Source organism: Myodes glareolus, chromosome X, assembly GCF_982192425.1.
Source record: "Myodes glareolus chromosome X, mMyoGla1.1, whole genome shotgun sequence".
Lineage (NCBI taxonomy): Eukaryota > Metazoa > Chordata > Mammalia > Rodentia > Cricetidae > Myodes > Myodes glareolus.
The window spans coordinates 123,217,887-123,230,326 of record NC_142053.1 but is presented as its reverse complement, the minus strand read 5'-3'; the positions used below and the strand labels follow the sequence as shown (position 1 = coordinate 123,230,326).

Here is a 12,440-nt window from a genome sequence, read left to right as displayed (position 1 = left end):
GGAAGCAAACAAGATTGCCGGGCAAAAGTTGGGAGCATGGGGGTGGGGATAGGGGTAGGGGTGGGAGACAGGGAAAGGGGGAGAGAGAAGGGAGAAAGGAAAGACTGGAGAGAGCTTGGGGGAGTGGTAGGGTAGAGATGGAAGAAGGGCGGATATAAGAGCAGGGAAGAAGATATCTACATTAAGGGAACCATTTTAGGGTTGGTAAGAGACTTGGCTCTAGAGGGGATCCCAGGTGTCCATGAGGACGTCTCCAGCTAGGTCCTTGGGCAACAGAGGTGAGGGTGCCTGAACTGGCCTTGCCCCACTATCACACTGATGACTATCTCGAATATCACCATAGAATCTTCGTCCAGCAACGGATGGAGATAGAGACAGAGACCCTCATCAGAGCAACGGACTGAGCTCCCAAGGTCCAGTTGAAGAGCAGAAGGAGGGAGAATATGAGCAAGGAAGTCTGGACCGCGTGAGACAGTGTGCCTGTTCTAATGGGAGCTCACCAAATCCAGCTGAACCGGGACTGAATGAGCATGTGATCAAACTGGACTCTCTGAATGTGGCTGAAAATGTTGGCTGACTGAGAAGCCATTGGTAAAGGCGTTGCGATTTCTTTCTACTGCATGTACTGGCTTTTTGGGACCCTAGTCTATTTAGATGCAAAGCTTCCTAGGCCTGGATATAGTGGGGAGGGCCTTGGACTTCCCACAGGGCAGGGTTCCCTGCCCTCTCTTAAGGAGGGAGGGGGAGGGAGAAGGATGAGTGGGGGAGCGGAAGGGGGATGGGGGAGGGGAGAAAGCGTAAATTTTTAATGGAAAAATAAACAAATAAATAAATAAAAAGTCTTAGTACTTCAGGTTTGAAAAAACAGTTACATGTTGTAAGTAGAGTTTAACAAGTCATTCTAGTAGAATCCTAAAAGACAATAATATTGAGAGTAATGGGATAATGGAGGTCCAGCTTGTGAATTTTCAGAGGGCAGTAAGGACTTCTCTACTCATAACTGGGATAGAAGCTATTTATGAGATATTTTGGCAAATAGTATGCACAAATTCTTCCAGTATCTGAAGAACTTGCTTTGGGTTAAATTAAAAGGTAGTAAACTTATTTGGCAGAGGAAATTTCACATAACATGTATTCCATGGCAAGGCTATTACTGATTATTCTTAGGTAGATCTACAACCAAATAAAGCAACAAATGGGGCAAAAAATGTGCAGTTTGGGGAAGAAAAGAGCACTACGATGTTTAATGTTATGACAAAGTTATGTGCCAAAGAAATTGTGATTTTTCAGATTAGATTATTAAATGGGCTTAGAATATCTGTCCAAGAGAGCACTGTTACCTACCCTACAGTCCAAAGAGCTCTGGGACTGATCACATATGCATAAGGGCTCTATCACCTTCACCATCTGCTGAAAGGGCTAATTTCCAAATACACACAAGGGTCTCTAGGACCTTCCTTTACTGTTCAATGTGCTCTGGGACTGGCCACCTATCTACAAGGGGATTTAGTATTTTCCTCTTCTGCCCAATGGCGTTTAGAAACATCCACATATACAGAAGGGTTCTAGTACCTTCCCCATCTGCTTAAGGGACTCTTGGAACTCTCACATATATTCAAAAGGCTCCATGACTTTTTTCATATGCCCAAATGCCCCTGGAATTTTCCTTATCTGTTTAACTGGCAATCTGGGATCATCTGAGTCTGCATAAATGGGATTCAGATGAATCACCTCTTATGAAAGGGACTAAGACCCCTTCTACCCAAGACAGAGCTGTTTTATTTCTACCAAAAGGAGCATGAAGCATGCTCCCTATGACAAAGGTAACTTCAGAACTTTCCACATTAGACCAAGAAGACTTCAAATCTACCTGTTCTGCTAAAGGGGAGCTCATATCTTTCCTTCTTACAAAAAAGAGCTGAAGACCCTACCACTACTTCCCAAAGAAGCCATATACTTTTCACATCTTCCAAGGGACCCTGAAACCTTTCCTATATGTCTAAGAAGCTCTGAAACCTGCTACATCTGCTAAGGGGCTTTGAAACCTTCTACATCCACTCAAGGGGCTCCAGAACCATCCACACCTTCACAACAGGTCCTCAGACATATCATTTCTCATGAATACGTCCTCAGACATTTCCCCTCTCCCCAGGTGGGTCCCAGGCATTCTAATTCTAATATCCAAAGGAGATTGAAACATGACCGCTTTGTACAAGAGGGCTTCAGAACTCCCCCATCAGACCAAGAAGACTTCAAACCTTCCAATTTGCTTCTGTCAAATGCGAGGGAAAGGTTCTCAGATTTTCTTCTATTAAAATAGGCACAAGACCTACCACTACTCAAGGGTGCTTTGCATCTGCAAGATCTGTCCAAAGAGGTTTCAGTCACTCTTCTTGTACCAAAGAGGGTTTGAGATATTCTCTTTCTATCCAAGGAGCCTCAAACATTCCATTTCAGCAAAAGAGGGTCTTAGGGCTTCCCTTTCTGCCCAAGAGAGTGACCAGCAATCTCTTACTAACAACGAGGGTCTCAGAGTATTGTACTTTGGCCTAGAGAGCCAAACAGCAACCTCCTCTGTCCATGGAGACCTCACATCTACCAAGAGAGACATAAATATCAACCTTCCATCCAACAGAGCACGCTCCTCACCAAGCTAAACCAGCATCTTCCCCTTCTATCCAAGGAGGACTAAAAAGGGGGGTGCTGAGATCTGCTCTCTCCTACCCTAGTGAGTACCAATCCCTCCCATAACAAACGGGGGGCGGGCTCAGGCCTGCCCTTTCTCCCATTGGAGAATATAAATATTCTCCAAATAAATAAATAAATATTCCTACATTTTCCAATGCAGACTTCAAAGTACTTCCATTTTCCAATGGGAAATGAAAACCTATCTGCTGTCCCCAAGGAGCCTTAAGACCTTTTCCTTCCAATCAACAGGGCCTTCGGCTTTCTTACTCTAATGAAGGTGGCATCAGACATAAGCCCTCTAATAAAAGGGACCTCAGATTTTCCCACTCTGGACAAGGCGGCCTTAGACTTGCCCCTTCTAATAAACTTGGCTTCAGATATGCTCTTTGGGACCAAGGGGAGGGCACTCAGAAATTTTCCCTCTGATCAAGTGTGGATCAGACCTTCACCCTCTGTCCTCAGGGGTCTCAGACCACTCTCTTCTGCCTAAAGAGGCTTCAGATCTTCCCATTCTGTCCAGTGGGGAGTTGTATGAGTCCTATTTAAGAGGGGGTGTCTGTTACCTATTCTCTCATACAAAAGCTTTAGTTCTTCTCCTTCTGTGTCAAGTCCTCAGAATTCTCCATTGTTTCCAAAAGGGCCTCAGACATGCTCCGTCTGATCAAGGAAGGCTGTAGATCTTCCACTTTTGGTAGATGGTGAATCAGACCTATTTCCACCCAAAAAGGCCTCGAACCTTCCTCAATGGATCAAAGAGACCTCAGACCAAAGGGATCTCAGACCATCACATGCTGATCAAGGGTGTCCCAGATATCTCCCACATGACCAAGGAAGCTTAGAGCTTTCTGTCCATGAGTGCCTCATATCTACCTCTTCAACTAAGAGGGCCTTAAATTTTCCACCCCTGAACTAGGTGGCCAGGCAAATAAATACACCTGTGCCCAAAGGAACCTCAGAGAACTTTGGATTGAAGTGGCAGAAAAGTAAAATGCTCAGCATAGAACCTATGCCATCTACGTTCAAACTGGTCATGAGAAGTGGAGAGGCCACATCTTTCATGGCAACACTCATACAGCAGAATGTGAGCTTAAGGGGAACATGGAAAAAGGACTGCCATTGAGCTTGTTACAAGAATGCTCAAATTGTTGCTAGTCCTGCAATGGAGTTCCCGAAGATTTGGAAACTGGTGAGGGAGTGCCTGACCATTTCGACATCATGCAATTTACCCTGAGATGCTCACCTTCTCCAAAGTTCTTAGACCTTCCTTCTCTGTCCTACTATGCCTAACACTTTTCCGTTACTGACCAAGGAGGTCTCCCAACTTAGAGTTCTGATGTGGGATTCCCCTCTGTATGCTGTGAATACCATTGGTTAATAAAGAATTTGTTTCGGCCAGTTGCTTAGTAGAATAGAGCGAGGCAGGGAAAACTAAATTAAATGCTTGAAGAAAGGAGGCGGAGTCAGGGAGCCCCTGCCAGAGACAGATATGATGAAAACTTGCCAGTAGGCCATGAGCCTCACGGTAAAATATAAAATAATGGAGATGGGTTAATTCTAGACGTAAGAGCTAGCTAGCAATACACTTAAGTAAATGGCCAAGCAGTAATTTAATTAATACATTTTCTGTGTGGTTATTTTGAGAGTTTGGGCAGCTGGAGAAACGAAGAAGTGGCCTTATTACAACAGGGCCATGAGAAATTCTCTCTGAACAAGCCTGGGATTTATAACCAAGAGTCTGGAACCCCAGTTACCTGCCGTTAAGCCAGTCATGAGAAATGGAATGGCCTGCCTATATCTGGACAGATGAACACAAACTAGAGGAAGCAATCCAGCCAGGGACAGACATATAACTTGCTTGAAGAATGCTAAGACTGGCGAATGGTCTCCTCTTGGTGAATATTCTAAACTGAAGAGTTGGAGCATGCTAAATCAGTGCTGGGAACTTCCTCCATGGTACAAGAGGGGATATTCCATTTTCCTTCCTTCCAAGGCTGTATGGGACATTCCCTTTCCGACTGTCACCTTTGCCCAATTCAGATGCAGAATATCCTCACAAGAGGATCTTGGTGTTTCCTCTATTCCCAAGGGCTCTTACTCCTTCTCACTTAATAGGAAGAAGTGTCTGTCTCAGACCTTACCTATTTGTCCAAGGGTGTCTTAAACATTCATTTTGTGTAAAGAAATCTCACACCTTATTGAGTAGACCTCAGACCAAGGTAAACTTAAACTATTCCCTCTGCAGAAGAGAAGAGAGGTGGGGCTATGATCTTTCCACTTTGACTAAGATAACTTAAGGCATTCCATTTTTGCTCAAGGTCTAGAACATGCCATTCTGATAAAGGGACCCTGTGAGCAACGGGCCTCAGACCTATATTCTCTGTTCAGTAGGCTTCAGGCCTACCCCTCTGACAATGGAGGCTTTAAAAGATCCTCTGTCTGTGACTAACTCATACCTATTCTGTTCTAACGAAGATGGCCTTAAAGCATCCCTCTCTCAGCAAGATAGCTAGGCAAATATTCTTGAGACCCATGGCACCTCAGACATTCTTAGTTTAGACCACAAAGCTGAATGACCTGGCCATCTGCCTTCAAGGTGGTCATTAGAAAATGACCAGGTGGTGGTGGCACACGCCTTTAATCCCAGCACCCGGGAGGCAGAAGCTGGTGGATTTTTGTGAATTTGAGGCCAGCCAGTCTACAGAGCAAGTTCCAGGACAGGCTCCAAAGCTACAGAGAAACCCTGTCTCAAAAAACCAAAAAAAAAAAAAAATGTTTTCATTGAAGAAAGGAGGCGGAGTCAGGGAGAAGCCATGGAGCCCCTGCCAGAGGCAGATATGATAAAACTTCGCCGGTAGGCCACGAACCTCATGGTAAAATATAAAATAATAGAGATGGGTTAACTCTAGATGTAAGAGCTAGCTAGCAACACATTTAAGTATTCATAAACGTGAACAACTGAACAGAACTCTTAGAACATCAACACGTTAGGACAATCACTCATTGTGTTGGAACCATGTTCTGATTGTTCTTTGGTCTAAAGATTCCATGACATGTATGGTTATTTGGAACTGGGAAGTGCTGGAAGCTAATGTAGTAATGCTGGGATCTTTCTCTACTGTACAAGGTAAACTGGGACCTTCATCTGTCCAAGAATTAGGGAATTTTATCTTCCTATTGTGTCATTTTAGCTAGGGCCCTCTGGCCAAAGAAATTCAGAATATCCCCCATTTAGTTCTCAGAACTTTTTTGACAAGGTTGTGTCCAAGCCAACCTCTTCTCAAGAGATACACATTCCTCATCTGATAAAGGTGTCACTAGAACTACCCCTGGGTCAGAGTTGACTTTCTTTCTTCCTCTTTAACAAGGTGAACTAAAGACACTCCCTCTATCAGGAGGGTATAAAAACTTTCTTTGACCAAGGGGAACTTTCCCGTATTTCCCAAGGTGACATACAATGTGTCCCTCTGATTCAGGGAGCATCAGACCTAGCCCAGTACTCCATGGGGCCTCAGACCATTCTCTCATATCCAGGGGGACCAAGACCACTACTCTTAACTAAAAGGATCTTACATCTTGCCATCATGACCTATGTAGTAAGCACCTATGACAAAAACAAAAACAAAAACAAAAACAAAACAAACCCTTCAGGTCATGCTGACCAAAGATACAGCCATTCTGGACTGTTATAACAATTAGAACACGGGAGGAAGTCCCCGGAGTCCCTAGACAAGAGAAACTACTCAGTGCTCCTCCACTGCACAAGGTATCCTGGACTATTCACCTTTGGCCCAACAGGACCTGGGACCTTTCTGCTTTACCCTACTTTGCCTGACACTTTCCCACTGGGGCAACAGGCATTTCCCTTCTACTCAAGGGGGTTTCACACCTATTCATCTGATCAAAGTCCTAGATCTTCACCCTTATTTGAGTGAGCTTCAAATATCCCCCTAACCATGGGGCGGGGCTTTGAGCTCCCCCCTTTCTATGATGGCCTCACATTTGGGAGGTTGAGAAGCCTTAGTAGCTGATTTAGCTATGGTGCTTGTGTCACTTACTGATCTATGGAGAGATAGGCATACCACCTCATAGTCTTGCCACCACAGATGGGGCCCAAGACCACCACAACCTCTCTACCATGATGGACTGTGCCTTCTTCAAGAGCCAAAACAAATCTTTCCTTTCTAAAACTGTTTAGTCGGGTATCCTGCCATAAAAACAAGACAAGCCATTCACATTGTTCTTTCATGTGTTAGATGTCAGAGATACCAAGCAAGATGAAACGAACAAAAAGAAAACACAGCCACTATGTTCTCTAATATCAAAATAGAGCAATTTATTCAAGACACTGAATATGATCTGTTGATTCTCTCTTGAAACAAATGAGCTACAACACACAAGGTGATTCTTTTTTCTTCTTGAAGAGCGTGAGGGGTGAGTGGGAGTGGGGGAATAGAGGACAAAAGGGGAGGGGAGTTTTGATGGTGCTTAACAGAATGTGGAAGATGCAGAAAGAGGACCATGTCTGGCTGTACGTCTGACACAGACAATAAAAACTGCACAAGCCAGAATTCAAAACTTCAGTGAGCTGCGGAACAAACATTTATGCATTTGACAAGAAACAGAATGGAAAGGTAGAACAAAAGGTTTGAAAAGGGAAAAGCAACAAGGAACAAAGCAGATCCTTACATGTGACAAAGTGCACTTCACTTGGCTCCATGATCTATTTCTTAGTTAGACAGAACAAAAAGTCAAGTCCTATGGTGTTGAGTGGGGTCAGAGAGTTGAACCTTGTAATGTACATCTGGCCCTTCGGTCCTCTACAGGCAGCATCCTGATGTGCTGGGAATGGTGTGTGGTTACTTCAAACTCAAGGAAAAATACCTGTAAAGGCTGCTATGTCACTACACTGCTTTCAAGGTTGAATTTGGTCACAAGACTTTAACCATTCCTCACAATGTTTTAGGAGTTATAAACAATGTTAGGTAACAAGCATTACACAAGGGCCACCCCTTCACCACAAAGATGATGCACATGCCCTGTGACAGCAGGGCAAATGATGGCGTCCAAATGCTGGCCGCTTCAGAAACAGCTGTAGATTTAACTGTTTTATGGGGATGGACTTCAGGGGTATGGGCTGCATTCTTCTGCTTGGTCCCCTTGTGGCCAGCACTAAATTCCTGTCCATGTTTTGCTGCAAGGCCAGGGAAGTAAATGGTCTCTAGGTTTCTTCTTGTGTAGATTGAACTTTTTGTCCTAGTCTCACAGCCATTGACTCCAAAATAATAATTCTTATGTGGCTCAGATTCATCTGGGTGGGTGTAGCCTGGACACCCAGAGATTGTCTGATAAACCCCTTATGTGCCATTTACCCATCACCATCATTTAGCATTGTGGAACTGTCAAATGACAGCCATGTCCCTACAATAGGCTGAATTTTAACAGCTGATCTTCTATAGAGATGAATAGAAATTTGGGGAAGAAAGATGGGATTTAACTGGACTTCCAAAATTATATTCTAAAGCTAAAGCAGTCTCAGGGCAGGAAACATCATATCCACAGAGACACCTGCTATAATCAAATTCTCCACAGAACTCAGGCTTTCTTTGCTAAGTGTTTAGGTGCCAGAGTCCAAACACACAGCTCAACTCAATAACACAACACTTGCATACGAGGGCTCACATAATTTACATGTGAAAGCAGAGGCCAATTCATGTTCTTGGTCTTACATTTGTTTGTTGTGGAGGAAGTGCCTCACCTTCCTGCTGGTTGATTTTTGGCTCCATATATGGATACTTTCCTCTAAGTAACAACTTTGCCTCAGCTGTAGACTGGACCCTGTATACTGCCATTTGCAGCCCCACTGACTTGGCCCAGCCCCGTTCTGGTCTATCTATCCCCCTTTACTAATTTAAAAAAAAAAAAAACAAGTCTGTATCAAGTTATGACAAAACGCAAACCAAGGTCACCTGATTCAATGATGGCAAACTTTACCAGGCACACAACTCCTTATTTAGTTTTTTAAAAAATTGTTTAAAAAAAAAACCCAAAAAACGTCTTCCTTTTCCTCATTGTTTTTAAAGCTTTGTCCTAATCTTCTGTAAGAGAAATTGTAAAGTGGGCAGAAATGATTTATGACATTCTACTTGGGTCATAATTCATTTTTAGGATTCAAAGTCTCCCTTGATACTCATTGTCTTCACAAGACTGAGTGGCACTGAGGCCCTTGGGTTGGTTTTGCAAGATTCACCAAGCACGCTCTTGATAAAGTGCCCATCTGTAGCTACACTGCTGTGAGAAAGAAGTAGCTGGCAGGTGCTATGGAGCCACACTGTTGGTCAGTGTGGCTTCTTCACTGTCTTCCTATTGGCTGCTGAAGTAAATGTGCATCGAACAATTCAGCATTCTGCTTGGTGCCAAAACCGGTGAGGCTCTTCCCCACCAGCTGCCAAAACAATTCCCTTGTTCTTCCATAGGACGCTTCCCAATCCACGATTTTCCTAACTGCCTTTCGTGAAGCTGAAGGGAAAGGGGTAATTAGACACCTCAGACTCTGCCAGTGTCTTCTTAGTCTCTTAAATATGAATTTCACAAAACTCTCTATGTCTGATGGCCATTTTAGGATTTTAAAGTCATTTTAACATAAAAATATTTTTTTCAAAAAATACTCCAGGTTCTTTCTCTTATAAGTCTTTTTTTTTTCTGTAAAAAGTCCCCCTCCCTGCCTTCTTACATAAAGCACTTACTATGCTCTGAAAGTGCCTTTGGGACCTAATGTGAAGCAACTATGAGAAAGGGACAGAGAGTAAGCGATGGGAAGGGGTAGGATGAGAGGGAAGGAGAGTGCTGTCCATCAAAGATCCGTTGTGTGCATGTGGCCATATCTATGCAGGATTTCATTAAAAGTGAGACCACACCAGAGCAAGGACATCAGAGGAAGGAGTGGGGGACAACAAGGGAGGACAGAAAGAATAAGCCAAAAACAGTATCCATCTGAGGTGGGAGGCCCCCAGACCACAGAATTTTAGCAGATAGAAAAACCACCAAAGAAGGTTCTAGAAAATACAGCGTTGGGATTACAAAGTCACACGTTTCATTGGTACAAACTGGTCTTTTGGAGAGCAACTGTAGTATCCAAATTGATAGGAGGGAAATACCATAAGGGGCAGGTTTTTCCTCCCTTTTGGTTTATCACAGCATTTTTCTTTTTTGTTTTTGTGGGTTTTTTTTGTTTTTTCTTTTTTTTTAAACCTTTTCTTTATTTTTTGGCACAGCTTTATGTTCTTCCTTCCCTGTTCAGTCATTAGAGCCTGTTCTGGATGGAAACCAAACCATGCACCATGTAGCTGATGGCTTCATCCTTCCCCAGCTGAACATTTTAGGTGGAAACCATATTCCTGTGATACAACCATGTGTATGACTTTGTATTTGTTTGTGTTTTAAACTTCTGGATGCAGATTAGGGATGGGGTGGGGGGGAAGAATCCTGTGGCCAGGGACAGGTGATTTCCAAGTAGACTCGAACAAGTCAAGTTCACACAGTTTAGAGCCCATCATAGGAAGGATGCTGCAATCCCACACATTCACTGCTGGTCCATTAGAATGGTTTTCTATATTTTGTGTTTACTTTCGGAGGTCTAAAACACAGACCTGGAAGGAAAGATAAAATGTCCGTTACTTTGAGAGATAATATCAGGTGCCTTCAGTCAGATGTTGGCAAGGTACAGTCTAGCTACCAACTTCATGCTTGTAAAGTTTTTATAATGGAAGAGTCAAAAAGAGAGAGAGACCCTAGAAACAGGCTAGTTTCTGAACATCCGAACAACCAAACTCTAGCAAAGAGCAGGGAAAGGAAAAATCAAGCCATGGACCATTCCAGAACTCAGTAACTAAGGTCACCAGCAAGGGTCACAAATAGGATGCCTACATGGTGATGGAGCAGATAACGAAAGATTTCAGGCCACACTAATAACTCGGTTCATCAGCCAGAATTGCACCTCACCCTAGAGTTATTGCAACCTTAAGTTCAGAGGCAAATTAAAAATTACACATGCTAGTGGACCACAATAAGATCCACAGAAACCAGGAGGCCTATCTGATGAAAGCTATGGCTTGTCATGATGATGTTTGGCCAGAACATTCACATAGCAACGGAATAGGCACAAGTTTCTCGGCCTATATACTAATGATATTTGTGGCCAGATATTTCTTGGCCAAAGTGGGGCATCTAGACCATTGTAAGAGGCTTACCAGCATCCTTTGACTCCATCAGTAAATAGTGCCCTGCACCAAAGTAGTGGCAACCTAATATGACTTCAGATATTCCTTAATATCCTGGGGTACATACTTATGTGTAGAGTCACTGCAGCTAAAAATAATCAAGCTCACTAATATTCTGGGGCAAAGACAAGGCCATTTTCAACCCAAAGAGAAGCCTCCTTCCCACAGACATGCCTGCACATGTACATAGTATGTGGTAACCAAGCACCTGTTAGGTGATAAGGCACAGCAGGACAGAGAAGTCTCACAAGGCCTTTGAAAGGATCTAGTGCTGGATCAGGGATCGGCTGCCCTGTACCCCTAACACCCAGCAGGACAGAGGTGCCACTTACAGAGCCATCCGAAGCACTGGCACCCACTTTGTCTCCTCGAGCATTCCAGCACACCTCAAATATGCCACCTGTGCCTCGGTAGCTGTGGACGAGACTTCCACTCTGAAAAGCAAAGCATTTGTCATGACAACTCAGAAGAGGTCCCCAAAATGACAGTAATAAAAGGGGGCACTCTTCCTCCATAAACCTCTATCTGATCAAGAAGCTTTCAAGAACACAAAAGTTAAGGAATTTTCATGAACACCAATCTATTGTCACCCACAGAACTGCCACCACATTTCAGCTAGTCATGACTATGCCCAGCAACGTCTCATGGCACTTGGGAGCACAAAAGATGATGCATACCTACCAGAGGGGGAGCTTTAACTCATGACCTCCTCTTGACCTTTTCCTACCATTCAGTGCTGGATTTGAAAATTGGGACAACAGGGTGATAAGCATGAGTTCTACCACTAAGCCACATTCCCTGCTTTCCCCAGTGGCTTTGCTAAGTCGTTATTTAGCCTCTATGGCTACCCAAGCACCATCTTATTAAGTCGTCTTTTCTTGTTTCCTTCCTAGAGCTTGGCTCAGTCCTCTGGGCTGAGGTCTTTCCACCTACTCCAGTCCCTACCTAGTTCCTGTTCTGATTATCTGTCTCCTCCTCAGAGTACTTGCATGAGCACACCCCCAGCCTACCAACAATTAGACAATGCATTAGCATGTCATGAACTTAAAACTCCCATAAGTTTGAATATGTAGTTTGGAAGGATGAATACACACATTTGTGCTGTGTTATTTGTTAGTGGTTGGCAAGGTTTCTCTAGACTTGACTAAGCCAGTTCAGCTTATCTTTATACAGCATGTATGAGAGGTCTCTTTAATAGCTAATCTTGGTTGTCAACTTGACTATATCTGGAATCAACTAAAACCCAAGCATCAGGGACATGCCTGTGAAGCAATTTCCTAATTGGATCATTTGAAGTGGAAAGAGCCACCCTAAATCTGGGCCACACTTTCTGGAGGCAGCCCACATAAAAAGACATGGAAGACGTAAGCTTTTGCTGTTGGCTTCCTTGCCCTCACTGGCAAGTTTATCTATCCTGCTGCTAAGTCATTATTTGGCTGGTAATAGAGCCTATGTCTTCAGAATTCTAATGTAGAC

At 43.7% G+C, this 12,440-nt stretch overlaps 1 protein-coding gene across 33 annotated transcripts in view; it reads right to left on the bottom strand.

The window, feature by feature from the left end:
• Window positions 1-6,996: 6,996 nt before the first annotated feature.
• Tbl1x (transducin beta like 1 X-linked) overlaps window positions 6,997-12,440 on the bottom strand; it is a 161,071-nt gene continuing 155,627 nt past the window's right edge. For all 33 annotated transcript variants that reach the window (XM_085685030.2, XM_085685035.2, XM_085685028.2 and 30 more), the window contains 2 exons: window positions 11,297-11,398; window positions 6,997-10,334 (listed from right to left, as the gene is read on the bottom strand). In XM_085685030.2, coding sequence (XP_085541156.1) covers window positions 10,308-10,334; window positions 11,297-11,398 — 129 coding nt within the window. In that variant the 3' untranslated portion in view covers window positions 6,997-10,307. The remainder of the gene's footprint in view (window positions 10,335-11,296; window positions 11,399-12,440) is intronic.